The following is an 18,013-nucleotide window of genomic DNA, read 5'->3' on the forward strand; positions in this document are numbered from 1 at the left end:
GCAATTACATACATACATAAACTCACGCCCGCAATCCCTAATGGGGTGGGCAGAGCCACAAGCAATCAAAGACAACTTGCAGCCACTGCAAACCAAACCAAATGCAATTTTCAGGAGATAAGTGAGATCAGCTACTTTCCTTCTCTCGACCAAGGGAAGCAAGTGGTGCTTTTTACAAACGCCAAGGTAGTTCCTAGATATTGGTTTCTTCTTCTAATCCTTTTATCCCTTGTTGAGATGCAGGGTCGAATAAATATTTCCACTCCTCGCGATTGTATAGATAATCGTGTTTGGTCTCAATCTCAATACTCTTTATTATTTTAATATATGTATAAATATATCTGACGTGGCCAAATCGTAGAATTGATCATTTCATGATGTGTTCGACCATTTCATGAAATGTTCATATTTCATAAAATACCCAACTTAACTAGACCATATCGTTGAAACGTCAACTTTAATGATATTTCAACCATGTCTATGCTATGTGGTTAAATAAAAATGCGAATAGTCGATTAATTTCTTAGGTTCAAAATTATGTACCTATTCGATATGGAAAATTGTGCAATTACATTGATTCATCGATTATAATATCAATCAAGTTTTAAATATAATCGACACCAGCGCCACTACCGGTGGATAATGTTACTAATTTTACGATATGATTGCCAACGTTTGGCCATAGCATAAAGTAATCATTCATTTAGTTGCTCATATCGTTAAACGTTTTGTTTTCATTGATTTGGCCAAACCACATCATAATGTGGCCAACGTGTGATATTCTATTCCATGAAATATGACCATTTCATGAAATGGTCGACCACTTCATGAAGTGATCAATTCTAAGATCTGGCCACGACATATCCACCCACCTACCTCTAGAAAACAGAAGCACGTTTAAGATGTTTGCTGCAAATAGCCGTCAACACTAAGTGTGTGTTCACATTCATTAAACAAACAATAACAGTTTAGGAGCTGTGATACACGGATACGATGAAATGATAAAGAGTTCCGGTACGAACACCAAATACTATGCGCTGATAATGAACTCACCGAGGATTAGTCCACCCAAGGTAGAAAATGTCACTTCAATACTGGGACATCTGCCTAGCGCCGCCTCACCCGGCCACCGGTCCTGCAGCCGCTACCACATACCTCCATAGATGATGGAACATCCTTGTGTTGTATTACAATACAAGCCGTTGAAACTTTCCTTCCTCGATATAATGTATAAATCAGTAGATAGGTATATGGTCGCTATCGGTCAGTATTATTTGAAGTTGGTGTGCGTAATGGCGCGAGATAACCCCGCGGTCGCGCTATCTGCGCCCGCGCCCCCGCGTTGCATAACCTGTTGTTTTGTTGTATTGCTGCTGCTACATATCAACTCATTCCACTATATTTTAAAATATATGTACTATCTTGACCGCTGCGGAATTGTAACAAATCCCACGGGCATGTTTATCTGATAACGTTCTAATTATTCATTATTGTATCATCCACCGTACAAGGACTTTTTTATTGAAAAATCTTACAGTATACTATTACCCAGTACCTAAATATCGCCCTAAGTGGAATTTGGTGATGCTTAGAAACAAAATGTACCTACTTACTTATAATTTCACTCCGCGACGGACCAGGGACGGATATAAGATGTTCGTTTAAGCTATTATAATAGGTATGCTTTATGTTTCGAACATTACTAGTTAAAAACAATATATATATATATTATTGCATCACCAGATATTTTTAACATGCATATAAGCACATCTCGATCTCCGATAGAACATAGCGGATAGTTGACTTTGTTGTTTATGTCTAAGGTTCCGTACCCGATGGCAAATAGAGTTATTTTCACCCACAACATTATCTTGTGAATTCAAGTCTCGTAGCTAATCAATATTAAATCACCTGTTTATATATGAAAGTATTTATCAAACGTCCAGAACGTTTTACTACTCTCTATCTTCTTTGAAATCCAAAAGTGATTGGACCACGCAATATCGTCAAGCACAATATCAACGTACTTATTATAAATTATGGTATCTAAAATAATAATTTAAAACCAACAACCCTGACGGCCGCCACAAGATCGTTCCTCTTTACTAATCGCTCTATCTAGGATACCCGCACCACGCAGCGGAGTACCTACGAGGAAACAATATTTTTTTATCTCATGTAGTCAGTATTTTAATTTGGACACTAAAATTTAAATCTTCCATAACGAATAGGTACACACGGCTTAGTGTTGAAAATGCGAACATTGCACGTCCAATAAACAACAAGTGTGACGATCAGTAAACGTCACTTGCGACACGAGCTGCAACTTGCCTTGTGTCGCCTGCCCGGTGAATGCACGGGAACCACTATTCAGTACCTACCTAGATGTTCATGCCTTATTTTCAAATGTTTCTCTAACTCAAACTCAGCGTGGGCCGATGTCACAAGCCATGGATGCCATGTTGACATCCCTGATCCCTATCCACCCTGCGGCGTCCACAGCTCGTCATTCCGGATAGATACAGTCCTACACCCACACTACGAGTGTGGCAACTGTACCTGCCTACGTCAGCAGTTTGACTAGTCTTGGACCCTAGGTTGTTTTGTTCCTAATCCGATCAACTTTTCACACACCTGATTATATTCAACGGAGAGTGTTCAGGAGCTAAGGATTAGGTACGTGGGTATCTACTGACGCGTACAAAAGACATCAACGTGCAACGACGGCCCCCGGACAACCCGTGCGCAAACATTTGATATAATGGTATACTTAACTGATTTCTAACTAGTCACAACAGATCGTCTCACGTAGTGTGTGTTGATTGAAACTTCATTTAAACAAATTTTCCTTTGCAATTTCTACGTACCTAAATAACAACGCACATAATATACTAGGTAAAAAAAACTTACACGTTATACTCATAGGTACGTACAGTGTGAAACAATTACATACATACATACATAAACTCACGCCCGTAATCCCTAATGGGGTGGGCAGAGCCACAAGTAATCAAAGACAACAACAACGATTGAAACAACAACAACAACAATTGTTGTGAAACAATTACGTACTTATATTGGAAATTATCATAGGAATTAGAATAATGTAGGCAAAGTGTCAAAATCAAATCAGAGGAGATAGTGCACCAGTAGCGCCGACAGCGGGAACAAATATTGACTAACACTATCAATTTGTAGAGTTCGGAACAAATACGCGTTACGTGTGATTTGATTCGATAGATTTATTAATAGTGTTGGTATCACGTTATCTGACAAGAACCGGAGCGGTGATAGCGGCTCGCCGCCGTGGCCCCTGCCCGCCCCCGCGCTAGGTGGGGCCGCCACCGCCACTGCTCTCGTCAGGTAACGTACGGGAATGTGACCGCTCACAGCGCAGGACGTCCGCCGCTGTCGTCTCCATTATTATCTCTTTATCTGGTTTGCGAGACAGTGCCATTGTTGACGATAAACAGTTAATTCTTATTTGTTTCAATACAAGTGTACGGGAAATACTTACAAATATAAGGCGCTCTTTGTCAAGCTCTACAAACGTTTCTCACGTGTTCAAATACCACATAAATGAGAGGTCGATGAGGAAAATTGCCACTGTAATTCAGTTTCCTTTTTTTGTCGATTCCGGAACTATATTTAGCACTTCCATTAATAACGAATAGTCACGCTGTAGTATTTAACATACAGAAATGACTTTGTCAACACAATATCTGTGTTCAGACCTACAGAAATCAGTGTAAGTTAGGACGCTTTTAAAAAGCGTTGCGGGCTTCGCCTGCAGCGGCGGCGGCGCCGGCGTCGCGGCGGCGGGCGGCGCCAGTCCGCGCGCGACCTCCGAGCCCGTCGCCGCGCCGCACGCGCTCTCTGCGCTCCACGCTACACGCTCCACGCTACACGCTCCACGCTACACGCTCCACGCTACACGCTCCACGCTACACGCTCCACGCTACACGCTCCACGCTACACGCTCCACGCTACACGCTCCACGCTACAGGCTACACGCGCCGGACCGCTACATCTTACTACCACACCGTACCGCTCATTCGCACACGATGCCGCAAGGTCAGTACTCAGTTACCTGTCGCCGTCCCTCCCGGACCAACACCCCCTATTTTACACATTCTCTTTTTTATATATTCTGATTCATTTCATACTACTTATTCATGAATAAAATTAAATTTTAATTCACTTCGCTTTTATTGTTTACATCGCATCGGAGAGTAAAACTGGCGAGCGGTGGCGCGTGCGTGTCTCATGAAAGCTCGAGCCGCGGGCCGCGCGCGGCGCGAGCTTACTCCGTCATTCGCTCACATTTCGCATTCCAAATACATAGGTACATTTCGTCACTATAGCAAGTATATAGTCGAATACGATTTTTGATTACTTACGATAAATTGTCTTGCCACTGCACCTAAATCGCAGACGCAGTCACTGTTCATATCACCAAAAGCTATAGGTATGTTAGTAAGTAAACATGGCTAGATGCACTATTTTTTGTGCGATCTGTAGTGATATATCTATCTAATCCGCGAAAGGAGCGACAATTGCTTAATCCGAACTCAGCTAATTTTATTCGAATAAATAATGAACAATTTGCATATAATACCAGGAAGTGCGCCGGCGCAAAGTTCGATCAAATGCAAATGTTGACAGTGTCGCCGCCGCCGCCGCCGCCGCCGCAGCTCTCTCCTCCCTAAGTCCCTACACGAGGCCGGCTCGCTGCCCCTCCACTGACTCCAAACATGCTCGCTAATGAGTTGTCCAGCTCAGCAGCAGCCTGACAATACCGGTTTAACTAATGTCTAAATAATGCAGATTTTATCGCCTGCTCGTAGGTACCTACAGTTTATATTGCACCGTGTCGTGGGCTTGTATTTATTTGTATGTTATTATTAAAATGCTTTCAATACAAAAATATGTGGGAGGCGGCGAGCCCACTACAAAAATAGACTTGTGTTGTCGACCTTGCGCGGACGCCGGATTAATGGTGCGGCAGCGCAGCAGCGGTGGCTACGAGCCCTCGCTGCTGGCCACTGCGGAGTGCATTATTAGATATAAGTGACGCTACGTAGATCGTGAGATCATTTCAAAATATAATAACGTTGCAGAATGAGAACGATGCCAATGCAGCGCAAACAAAACTACACAAAATATCAAAATTATTATTTCCACATTTATTTTAAGAATCGTCTTAACATGTTGTTATGGCTATTATGAACAGTAGGCAGCTACTTACCTACTGAATGTGTAATTTTATTGTGAGTATACATAGTTCACGAACTCACTAGAAAACACCTGATAAAACATTTAGGCGTTTTAAATAATTTACTCGATATGTAAAAGATACTTAATAAAAGTTTTAAGGTTCACTCATGGTGTGGTGAGAGCCGCGTGGAGCATCAGGGACCGTGTTAAAGGCGATCTGTGTTCCAGTACGTAGTATTATGGAATTAGCGTCATTCGGTAAACTTGAAGGGTACCTCTGTGAGGCCACTGTTAGCCGGTAGTGAGGCCGCGCTGCTCGCCCGTTGCAGAGCAGGGCGCGGGCGCGGCGTGGGCGCGGCGCTGGCTGCGGGCGCTGGCGGGCGAGCTGGTGGCCACGGCGCTGCTGGTGGCGCTGGGCGTGGGGTCGCTGCTGCCGGGCCCGGCGCCGCTGACGCACCCCGCGCTCGGCTTCGGCTTCGTCATCACCGGCCTGGTGCAGGCCTTCGGCGGCGTGTCGGGCGCGCACATGAACCCGGCCGTCACGCTGGCCGCGCTCATCTGCGGCCAGCTGCCGCCCGTGCCCGCGCTCGCCTACGTGCTCGTGCAGGTAACCGACCACACGCTACACACGACTGAGGCGCGCGCCCCCGGGCAACTCCACTCCGCCCACATCTGGTATTGAGTCATGTCATGACAGGTGACTAGCTATTTGGTAGGTAGTTCATCATTTTGAAAAAGATATTTATTTTTTGTTACTTGTGTGCCTACCTGCTCTTTACCCTAAACAATTTGTAATCTTCTATCGTGTGGGTTGTGAGGTAGAGTACCAACTTCATCAACCCTGGTGTCAGGGTTACTATTGAGCCGCCATAGACCCCTGACATGTCTCATGTAACGACTATTTACCTACTTACATCAGTAAGTAGTGACCGGGATCAACGGCTTAACGTGCCTTCCGAAGCACGGATCATCTTACTTTCGGACAACTTCCTTTCTTATTTGTTCTTACTTTATGTAATGATACGGTGCGCGTTGGACATCCGCAGTTCGTGGGCGCCTACTGCGGGTTCGGGCTGGTGGCGGCCATGACGCCGCTGGAGGCGGGCACGTGTCCGGGCGTGACGCTGCCGGCGCCGGGCGTGAGCGCGGGCTCGGCCGTGCTGGTGGAGGCGCTGCTGACCGCCACGCTGGTGGCGGCCGTGGCCGGCCTGTGGGCCGCGCACGACGCCGCGCGCCCCGACCACGCCGCGCCCGTCAAGCTGGGGCTCACCGTGGCCGGGCTCGTGTACGCCGGGGTGAGTGCCCCCGCCCCGCCCCGCCCCGCCCCGCCGCCCCGCCCCGCCCGCTGACGGCGCCGCTTGTTGCAGGGCAAGCTGACGGGCGCCAGCCTGAACCCGGCGCGCAGCCTGGCGCCGGCGCACGTGACGGGCTGCTGGCGCGCGCACTGGGTGTACTGGGTGGGCCCGCTGGGCGGCGCGGCGGCCGCGGCGCTGCTGCAGCGCTTCGTGCTGGCGCCGCCGCCGCCGCGCCGCGGGCCCGAGGAGCTGCCGCTGCGCGACAAGCCCGACCACTGAGCGCCCGCCGGCGCCGCCGCTGCAACGACGAGGCTCTCCGAAGACCCGCATTTTGCATTCCTAATACTTTGCTCGACTATCTATTGACATAAATAATACTCTTAGGACTTTATGGAAAGTATCTGATTCGTGTGTAGATATGCGCGTACAGAATAGTAATTAATTCATATCTAATTAATGAGCAACGGTAACGCGGCGACGCACGGCGACAGTCGCCGACTGGTGACGACGATCAGCGGCTTCTAATTAACACGCCCTTCATTCACCATCGACATTGACTCACTTGCTTGAACGTTGGCAGTGTTCAAGCTGTCAGTCCTGAAGGCAAAGTATAAGTAGGTCTGTGCTAAGCTTTAACTCGAAAATATAACAGCACTTGTACATTTTTGTTTATTAGCAGAGTCTAACAAAGTTATCTTTGATTGTATTTCTATTGTTTTTTGTTTTGGCTTAAGTACGTTTAAAAGTAATAATTTGTTAAAATAAATATATTTTTATAATGCGAAATTGTTCAATTTTCCATTATTTATCTACGACGTTCGTTATTAGTACCTATAAGTTTAGACCGTCTTCTAACGACGACTTATTGTTTGTACTCGTCTTCAAAACCGAAAGAGGTCTAGGAGGTAGTTTGTGTTATTGGTTGGTAGGTACTTCTACTACATACTGTACTCGTTTTTGTTTCGTAATTATACATACTTACGCTATTATTTTTGTAAATCTTCTAATCGTGTGGGTTGTGAGGTGGAATACCAACCTGGTGTCTGGGTTATTACTGAGCCGCCAAAGGCCCCAGACATTGCCCATGTAACGACTACATACTTACATCAAGAAATAGTAACCGGGACCAACGTCTTAACGTGCTTTCCGAAGCACGGATCATCTTTCGGACAATCAGGTGATCAGCCTGTAATGTCCTAACTAAACTAGGGTTCACAAAGTGATTTTTGTGATATGTCCCCACAGAGATTCGAACCCGGGGCCTCCGGATCGTAAGCGAGATATTATTTTAAATATTTTGTTAATAATAAACACAATATACATAAGCTCACGACACTTATATCCCAATGAAGAACTTTCCAGGCTGCGGCCCCACAAAGATATAGATGGCGCTGTGCATTTGCCTTCGCTTAACCTTATACTTTCATGGATATAAATGATCTTCTTCTGTGCGAGTCGATGGCGATCGAAACTAAATTTTTGCTGACCAATAATTGGCCACGCTTACGGCATTTTCAGTGGCTTCGTACAGGTCTTTAATAGTGCAGATATAAATGATGACCCCTGTTATTACTTATTACACCCAGACACACATTATTCTGATCAAAATAAAGAGAAGCAATATACGTGATTCTATACATATTTAATCCAAATATTAAGCAACGATTATTTTTATATACTATATGCCTCTGCCATTATATTATATTTTTTAAGTAATTATGTACGCGAGCAATAAGAAAATAGGTAATTATCACGTTAAATGTGTACAGCGACATCTACATTTTTTTAGGGAGCATTGCCTGAACAAAATGAGAGAGCATTGGGTAAATAATGAACCGACAGCATATAAATGGGTAAATTCCCAACAGCCAAGACATTTACGATTTTAGACGAGGATATTTCGGCAACTCGGCGCCTACACAATCTGCGACGGAGCCGGGCGAGCGCGGGCGGGGCGCAGCATGACGCGCCGGACCAGCGGATGAACATCGGCGTAAATGATCGGATTCATCTTCGGAGACCACAAGTAAATAATCGTATACAAAGGTTTTCTCAAAGAACACGTTTATTACCGATTTAAAAACTAATAGGTAGGTACATCAAAGAACAACCACTATCATTAACTTAAGATCGAAAGGTGGAACGACTGTGTCGACGTTATAATAGTTCGTTAGACGCGGCGCTCCGTGGCGGCGTCTCATAACCGCTTGAGGATGCGGCGCTTGTCCCGCGCCCGCGGGCCCGCCGCGCGCCGCTTGCTGGCGCCGCCCGCCCCGCCCGTCGCCGTCGCCCCGGCCTCCGCCCCCGCCTCCGCCGTGGCCGCCCCGGCCTCCGCCGTCGCCGCCGCGGGGCCCGCCTCCGCCTGCATCCAATCACCATTTCATTTAGAAAAATAGTACCTTGTACAGCTGTGTTTTATAAAAATTGTTACTCAGTATGTGTGAGGAAAAAATTGCGGGCCCGCTATGGCTAAGAAGAGGAAGAAATAGAATTACATGGAAATTGCTAGAGGCCTTTGTATTGAAAGGACACACTACACACGAGACTGTTAGTACTTAAGTTATATTTATTTATTTTATCATTGTAAACCTGTCTTGTGTTTAGTTAAATAAAAGGCTTTGAAATTGAAATTGAATGTGTGAGGACGTACAATGCCCTCCCCAGCCATTTAAGGGAACTTCCTTTAAAACATTTCCGTGTAAAAGTTTTTTATTCTTTGAATGAGTTATTGCATCGTAATAATATTATGGAAATTAGATGTAAATATAACTAGTTAATTTAGAGTAAGATTAGATTAATAATATAATAATTACCTATTGTATGTTAGAATATGACTGAATGTGCTGAACCATAATATTTACTTCCTTCGCTATGTATGACTACAATTAATTTCATTTCATTTCTTCATCAGGCCACTTTTAAATGCCTAATTATCAAAATCTGAAAAAACTGTTCATTTTGCAAAAAAAAACCCAACTTTTACTAACCAATGTACAAAACACCATTATTTCTTGTAATTGTTAGGAACAGTAGAGGGTACCTGAGAATCGGGCAGAGCATGTATGTCAGTGTAGAGGCGCGCGCGAGCAAAGTACTCGGCGTAGTCGTCGCGCAGCAGCGCCGCCGCCTCCGCGTTGAGCGCCGAGTCTGGGTTGGGCGCGATCAGCAAGCAGCGCACCGCCAGCAGCGCGTGCGCCAGCCCCAGCTCCGGCCGCCAGTCGCGGGCCAGCGTGTTGACGCACACCTCGCCCGCCGCCGACACGTTTGGGTGGAAGATGCGGGTCTCGAACACGGCGCGCGGCGGCCGCGCCGGGTAGCCGCCGCCCAGCGCCAGGCGCACGCGGAACGACCCGCCCGCGTACGGCGTGTCAGCTGCAAGACACGGAATGTATCAGTTAGTTGAGCAAGTGAGGGTGGTGTGGATGCCGTGGTGATGACGCTCACCGGGGCCCGCGATGAGCGCCGTGAGTTGCGACAAGTCGTCATCCTGCAGCAGCAGCTTGACGCCGGAGGGAGGGCGTGCGGCCAGGCGCCGCACCTCGCGCGCTATGGCGCCGCGCCCGCCCCATGCTTGCGGACACACGTTCTCTTCGGAGCCCATACTGGACGCACAGTTCGCAGAATCAATGCGCCGCGCTTTCCATCTCTCTACACCCAATGATCGGACAGGTAACTTCGCTTCGTGCCGTGCTGTGAGACTACTAGAATACCGACTTTCGCTTAATAAATAACCTAGATTATTGAGACTTTTACTAGGGTTGAAACATTAATAACAGAAAATCACAAGCTACAGTACACAATTCAACCAAACCAAACAAAGATGTCGACAGCTTGTTAGTGACATTGACATAATGACACTGTCAATCACTATCACTTGTATTTTTTTTGGGATTTTTTGGCCTGGTTACATACACCATTAGGCCACTCAATCACTTGTCAGTGGCTTTTCGGCGGGAAACGGGAACGGGACAGTTGCTTTCTTCATTGAGTAATCTAAATAATTAATACGAAGTGGTGTTTTGTGGTTAATGATCGCATTAAGTTAGTCGGAAGACATTCGCGAGTGTTATTATATTGGAGTATTCAATAAACAAAGTGTATCTGCCTATTTTCGCGTCGTGCCGGGAAGCCGCTTCATAACTCAAAAGTTTATGCGGACTTTTGAGTTAATTCGTTTGGGGTTCGGAGTAGGAGTCTACTCCGAGGGTGGGGGCTTAGGTTTCATCATCATCACCTTTCATCATTTCATTAATCATCAAGAAAAAAAATACGTCAGACATGGCTGTATGGGCATAGTTCCCTTTGCCTTACCCTTCGGGGAAAACCAAAACAAAAAAAAAAAAACACTTGTCAGTCCTGTCACAGCGTGATCTCACACGGGGGTATCCGAGTTGTCTGTACAGCAGCATTTAGGACCTTAGGCTTGGCTTAGAGCGGTTATTTATTGGGCATAGCTCCCTTTGCCTTACCCTTCGGGGAAAACCAAAACAAAAAAAAGGCTTTTTGGCGGGAAACGGGAACGGGACAGTTGCTTTCTTCATTGAATAATCTAAATAATTAATACGAAGTGGTGTTTTGTGGTTAATGATCGCATTAAGTTAGTCGGAAGACATTCGCGAGTGTTATTATATCGGAGTATTCAATAAACAAAGTATATCTGCCTATTTTCGCTTCGTGCCAGGCCAGGAAGCCGCTTCATAACTCGAAAGTTTATGCGGACTTTTGAGTTAATTCGTTTGGGGTTCGGAGTAGGAGTCTACTCCGAGGGTGGGGGCTTAGGTTTCATCATCATCACCTTTCATCATTTCATTAATCATCAAGAAAAAAAATACGTCAGACATGGCTGTATGGGCATAGTTCCCTTTGCCTTACCCTTCGGGGAAAACCAAAACAAAAAAAAAAAAAATGTCAAATAATATTTTAATAGGTGCTCGAAATTGACTTGGAATTTTACTATTTCATAGTCAAAATGATAGTAGTAAATTGAATAAAAATAGTAATGGTAACTGTGTTTGTTTGTTGATAGCTAAAAAAGTCACTATTCACTAAAGCGTCTAGATGGAAGCCGACGGGTTCGGCGTGAGCGTGGACTTGTCCAGTTTCTTCAGTGACGAACGCGCGCGCTGCTGGGTTTGGGTGCCGCGGGCTCGCCGGGTGCGCTGGTTAGCGGCGCGGCTGCGGCGGCGCCTGCGTCTGCCCGTGCCGCCTGCCCTGCTGGCGCCCAGGGGCCTGCTGCTGCCACAGGACCCGCTCACGCTGCTGCAGCCCAGCGAAAATTTACGGTCTCTTATTTCCTTATTTGAGTTTTAACAATATCTTCAACAAAACTATATTGTACTATCATTCAGATGAATGAGGAATGGTTTCTCTACATCTACCATTAGCGTACCACAGTTTCCTGACAATTACAATCACAATATTTTTATGTCACAGTGCGATCCCAGGAAGGAGTGAGTGGTTTCTAGAGTCAGATGACAATAGATCTTCAGATGATGATTGTGAAACAAACCACTCGCTAGGAATGGCAGCATCAACCAAAGATTATGTCACAGGAGTTACAAAGGGCTCACAATCCGGACCCATCACTGCATACGAGGAAGCTGACCCCACAAATACAGAACAAAATCAAATTATCAGATCTGAGGGTGACACTTTACAACTAATGAAAAAGCGGGCACTGGCGCTTCTTAACAACTATGATGAATCCTTCCAATGTACATCATCTGGTGCGAGCGAGGGAGCAGAGGAGGCCGATGTGGTCGATACGCGCGATAGAACCAGGTCCCCCCACCGGGCCGCGGCCCCGGCCGCTGCCGACGCGGAGCGCCGCCGCCGCCGCCGCGTGCGGCGCCGCCCGCGCCGCGCGCCCCGACACCCGACTGTTGTCGAAGGCGATGTCACGCCGCAGATTATGTTACCATTTCAGGTACTTTTTCAGTGTAGGAGCTTAAAGTTACCACAAAATATGTGCAGTGTGAAACACCACTGAAATACTAATAACTTTGTTGAGTATCGATATAAGTGTCCTCCTTTCCCCGCCCGCAGGATGCCGCGCCGCCCGTGCTGCGCAACGCGGCGCCGCGCGCGCCCACGCCGCGGCTGGTGCGCGCCGTGTGCTCGGCCGCCGCCTGACGCCACCCGCTCGCAATCCAACATTTAATTGTGATATTTAGTATAATACGTACTTTATCTAATAAGATTTAAAAAATGACTATAAAACTATATTTTCTTTTTATTACTTCTACGTATTCTTTACCTTGTTATTAAAAATTAGTCTAAAATTTTTATTGTGTAAATATGATGCGAACACTACCGTTATTCTTTTAGTAGGCAATAGTACAGGGCTCACAAAACAGCAGTTAACTAAGTATCATAGGTCGCTAATGACTGTTGAGTGTGGAAACTTAATTATTTGTTCGTTTCCATACTCAAATTCATTAGCTAGTGAGGAAAATAATTATATATTTTCTCTCAACCAACACCTTTACAACAGAACCTGTCATCACAGTAATATTATTTATTTAGATTTGAATAAGTTTATTCAAAATTGTTTAATAAAGACAGATAGAATATATCTATCTAAGTATTCTCGCTGCCCGCTGTGGTCCAGGCCATGGTTGACAGCGAGAGGTCGTGGAAGGCGGTTCTCACATTTTGTGAAACCGTCCTTCGATCCAAGGAGGATGCGGAGCGGGAGAGGGAGGCTACTGCCACCGACCCTGCACGTCGCAGGAGACCCGGGCGGAGACGGCGGGCGGATGTCGGCCGTCTTCCGCCCTAACACTGATGCGGGTCTCTCCCTGTGTGTCCTGGACCAGAGGAGGAGGGCACAACAGGGGAGACCCCGGGACGATAAGACCCGAGAGGGCGTTACATCGGTGCCTTGCACCGTAAGAGCCACGTGCGGCAGACTCGGGGGAGTCTGTCGTACCTAACATCTGGCTCGAGTTGGCGTTGCGTGCGTGTTCCCCGCACGCCACTCATTCCCGATTGAGATGGGGCCTATCGGGCCATCCACCACCGGGTCGCGGAAGCATGCTTCGGCGATTCCCGGGTCCCGGTAACACCGTGGACGGGACGGAACACCGTTGGTTTTTAGTGGGTATACCGGGTGGCAACACCCGGGGAGTCCCACATAACCACGTCGCCCCCCCGGGTGGCGTGGTATGCGTAACGCATTTTCCAACGTAAAAAAAAAAAAAAAAAAATGGTACCAAGTACTTGGGGTTTAGTACCAAGTACTTGGGGTATGGTACCAAGTACTTGGGGTTATGGTACAAAGAGCAGTTCGCGCTATTTATAAGCTGCGTTGTCGGGACTCTTTGAGGGAGCTGTTTAAAGAAATAAATATACTGACGGTCGCAAGTCAATATATACATACAGGGTGTCCCGTAAAGAGCACGACAGACTGAAATGTAAGGAAGATTGAGGTGTGCCCTACTCGATAAAAAAAAATGACCTCAGTAAAAGTGTCACCGTTTTCGAGATATTCCCGACTTTTTATTTTTTTCGACAAATTCCGCTTTTGGTCTTACATACAGGAAGGCATACTTACAATACAAGAAATAAACATAAAATTGCTATTCAAAATTCTAGATTAAGTAAATTTAATTCATATTTTTTGGGGTTATGTATACGTTTTTACAATAATATTTTAAATTTGTCAGAAAATAAATTTAAAGCTCACGTGAAGCTTACTTTATGTAAAAAAGCTTATTATAAGATTAATGACTACCTAAATGATAAAAATGTCTGGTATTGAATGTGTTCCTCTAGTTATTAAATAACTTGTAATGTATATCCTCATTGGTTTTTAAAAGATGTGTTGCTGTTGCAGTTTCTTGTCATTTCTTCTCCTCAGCCATAACACCTTGCGAAATGACGTAAATTCAAAAATGTTACATTGACCTTCAACAAGTTTATCCATGATAATTACGTTGAATAAATGATTGATTTGATTGAGTACTTGGGGTATGGTACCAAGTACTTGGGGGATGGTACCAAGTACTTGGGGTTTAATACCAAGTACTTGGGGTATGGTACCAAATACTTGGGGTATGGTACCAAATACTTGGGGTATGGTACCAAGTACTTGGGGTATGGTACCAAGTACTTGGGGTTTGGTACCAAGTACTTATGGTATGGTACCAAGTACTTGGGGTATGGTACCAAGTACTTGGGGTATAGTACCAAGTACTTGGGGTTTGGTACCAAGTACTTGGGGTTTGGTACCAAGTACTTGGGGTATGGTACCAAGTACTTGGGGTTTGGTACCAAGTACTTGGGGTATGGTACCAAGTACTTGGGGTATGGTACCAAGTACTTGGGGTATGGTAGTAAGTACTTGGGGTATGGTAGTAAGTACTTGGGGTATGGTAGTAAGTACTTGGGGTATGGTAGTAAGTACTTGGGGTATGGTAGTAAGTACTTGGGGTATGGTAGTAAGTACTTGGGGTATGGTAGTAAGTACTTGGGGTATGGTGGTAAGTACTTGGGGTATGGTAGTAAGTACTTGGGGTATGGTGGTAAGTACTTGGGGTATGGTGGTAAGTACTTGGGGTTTGGTACCAAGTACTTGGGGTATGGTAGTAAGTACTTGGGGTATGGTAGTAAGTACTTGGGGTATGGTAGTAAGTACTTGGGGTATGGCGGTAAGTACTTGGGTATGGTGGTAAGTACTTGGGGTATGGTAGTAAGTACTTGGGGTATGGCGGTAAGTACTTGGGGTATGGTGGTAAGTACTTGGGGTATGGTAGTAAGTACTTGGGGTATGGTGGTAAGTACTTGGGGTATGGTAGTAAGTACTTGGGGTTTGGTACCAAGTACTTGGGGTATGGTAGTAAGTACTTGGGGTATGGTGGTAAGTACTTGGGGTATGGTGGTAAGTACTTGGGGTATGGTAGTAAGTACTTGGGGTATGGTAGTAAGTACTTGGGGTATGGTGGTAAGTACTTGGGGTATGGTGGTAAGTACTTGGAGTATGGTGGTAAGTACTTGGGGTATGGTGGTAAGTACTTGGGGTATGGTGGTAAGTACTTGGGGTATGGTGGTAAGTACTTGGGGTATGGTGGTAAGTACTTGGGGTATGGTGGTAAGTACTTGGGGTATGGTGGTAAGTACTTGGGGTATGGTGGTAAGTACTTGGGGTATGGTGGTAAGTACTTGGGGTTTGGTACCAAGTACTTGGGGTATGGTAGTAAGTACTTGGGGTATGGTAGTAAGTACTTGGGGTATGGTGGTAAGTACTTGGGGTATGGTGGTAAGTACTTGGGGTATGGTAGTAAGTACTTGGGGTATGGTAGTAAGTACTTGGGGTATGGTGGTAAGTACTTGGGGTATGGTGGTAAGTACTTGGGGTATGGTGGTAAGTACTTGGGGTATGGTGGTAAGTACTTGGGGTATGGTGGTAAGTACTTGGGGTATGGTGGTAAGTACTTGGGGTATGGTGGTAAGTACTTGGGGTATGGTGGTAAGTACTTGGGGTATGGTGGTAAGTACTTGGGGTATGGTGGTAAGTACTTGGGGTATGGTGGTAAGTACTTGGGGTATGGTAGTAAGTACTTGGGGTATGGTGGTAAGTACTTGGGGTATGGTGGTAAGTACTTGGGGTATGGTGGTAAGTACTTGGGGTATGGTGGTAAGTACTTGGGGTATGGTGGTAAGTACTTGGGGTATGGTGGTAAGTACTTGGGGTATGGTGGTAAGTACTTGGGGTATGGTGGTAAGTACTTGGGGTATGGTGGTAAGTACTTGGGGTATAGTAGTAAGTACTTGGGGTATGGTAGTAAGTACTTGGGGTATGGTAGTAAGTACTTGGGGTATGGTAGTAAGTACTTGGGGTATGGTGGTAAGTACTTGGGGTATGGTAGTAAGTACTTGGGGTATGGTAGTAAGTACTTGGGGTATGGTAGTAAGTACTTGGGGTATGGTAGTAAGTACTTGGGGTATGGTGGTAAGTACTTGGGGTATGGTGGTAAGTACTTGGGGTATGGTGGTAAGTACTTGGGGTTTGGTACCAAGTACTTGGGGTATGGTAGTAAGTACTTGGGGTATGGTAGTAAGTACTTGGGGTATGGTAGTAAGTACTTGGGGTATGGTAGTAAGTACTTGGGGTATGGTAGTAAGTACTTGGGGTATGGTAGTAAGTACTTGGGGTATGGTAGTAAGTACTTGGGGTATGGTAGTAAGTACTTGGGGTATGGTGGTAAGTACTTGGGGTATGGTGGTAAGTACTTGGGGTATGGTAGTAAGTACTTGGGGTATGGTAGTAAGTACTTGGGGTATGGTAGTAAGTACTTGGGGTATGGTAGTAAATACTTGGGGTATGGTGGTAAGTACTTGGGGTATGGTGGTAAGTACTTGGGGTATGGTGGTAAGTACTTGGGGTTTGGTACCAAGTACTTGGGGTATGGTAGTAAGTACTTGGGGTATGGTAGTAAGTACTTGGGGTTTGGTACCAAGTACTTGGGGTATGGTAGTAAGTACTTGGGGTATGGTAGTAAGTACTTGGGGTATGGTAGTGAGTACTTGGGGTATGGTAGTAAGTACTTGGGGTATGGTGGTAAGTACTTGGGGTATGGTGGTAAGTACTTGGGGTATGGTGGTAAGTACTTGGGGTATGGTGGTAAGTACTTGGGGTATGGTAGTAAGTACTTGGGGTATGGTGGTAAGTACTTGGGGTATGGTAGTAAGTACTTGGGGTATGGTAGTAAGTACTTGGGGTATGGTGGTAAGTGCTTGGGGTATGGTGGTAAGTACTTGGGGTATGGTGGTAAGTACTTGGGGTATGGTGGTAAGTACTTGGGGTATGGTAGTAAGTACTTGGGGTATGGTAGTAAGTACTTGGGGTATGGTGGTAAGTACTTGGGGTATGGTGGTAAGTACTTGGGGTATGGTGGTAAGTACTTGGGGTATGGTAGTAAGTACTTGGGGTATGGTAGTAAGTACTTGGGGTATGGTAGTAAGTACTTGGGGTATGGTAGTAAGTACTTGGGGTTTGGTACCAAGTACTTGGGGTATGGTAGTAAGTACTTGGGGTATGGTGGTAAGTACTTGGGGTATGGTGGTAAGTACTTGGGGTATGGTGGTAAGTACTTGGGGTATTGTGGTAAGTACTTGGGGTATGGTAGTAAGTACTTGGGGTATGGTAGTAAGTACTTGGGGTATGGTGGTAAGTACTTGGGGTATGGTGGTAAGTACTTGGAGTATGGTGGTAAGTACTTGGGGTATGGTGGTAAGTACTTGGGGTATGGTGGTAAGTACTTGGGGTATGGTGGTAAGTACTTGGGGTATGGTGGTAAGTACTTGGGGTATGGTGGTAAGTACTTGGGGTATGGTGGTAAGTACTTGGGGTATGGTGGTAAGTACTTGGGGTTTGGTACCAAGTACTTGGGGTATGGTAGTAAGTACTTGGGGTATGGTGGTAAGTACTTGGGGTATGGTGGTAAGTACTTGGGGTATGGTAGTAAGTACTTGGGGTATGGTAGTAAGTACTTGGGGTA

The 18,013-nt window shown here is 45.8% G+C and overlaps 2 protein-coding genes and 1 long non-coding RNA gene across 3 annotated transcripts; 2 read left to right on the top strand and 1 right to left on the bottom strand.

Moving 5' to 3' along the window:
• Window positions 1-3,757: 3,757 nt before the first annotated feature.
• LOC126367883 (aquaporin-like) lies at window positions 3,758-7,298 on the top strand. The gene is made up of 4 exons (XM_050011662.1): window positions 3,758-4,074; window positions 5,547-5,824; window positions 6,264-6,512; window positions 6,585-7,298. Exons 1-4 carry the CDS (start codon window positions 4,065-4,067, stop codon window positions 6,789-6,791), a joined length of 744 nt encoding a protein of 247 aa, XP_049867619.1. The 5' UTR covers window positions 3,758-4,064; the 3' UTR covers window positions 6,792-7,298.
• A 1,253-nt stretch (window positions 7,299-8,551) lies between these two features.
• On the bottom strand, window positions 8,552-10,355 carry LOC126367242 (ubiquitin-conjugating enzyme E2 S). Its single transcript, XM_050010654.1, has 3 exons — window positions 9,957-10,355; window positions 9,553-9,884; window positions 8,552-8,874 (listed from the first exon to the last, which is right to left on the bottom strand). Exons 1-3 carry the CDS (start codon window positions 10,111-10,113, stop codon window positions 8,710-8,712), a joined length of 654 nt encoding a protein of 217 aa, XP_049866611.1. The 5' UTR covers window positions 10,114-10,355; the 3' UTR covers window positions 8,552-8,709.
• A 1,987-nt stretch (window positions 10,356-12,342) lies between these two features.
• On the top strand, window positions 12,343-12,734 carry LOC126367708 (uncharacterized). The gene is made up of 2 exons (XR_007566507.1): window positions 12,343-12,438; window positions 12,558-12,734. It is a non-coding gene; the product is annotated as an uncharacterized LOC126367708 (long non-coding RNA).
• The last annotated feature ends 5,279 nt before the right edge of the window (window positions 12,735-18,013 follow it).

Source organism: Pectinophora gossypiella, chromosome 6 (assembly GCF_024362695.1).
Source record: "Pectinophora gossypiella chromosome 6, ilPecGoss1.1, whole genome shotgun sequence".
In the NCBI taxonomy this organism is placed as follows: Eukaryota; Metazoa; Arthropoda; class Insecta; order Lepidoptera; family Gelechiidae; genus Pectinophora; species Pectinophora gossypiella.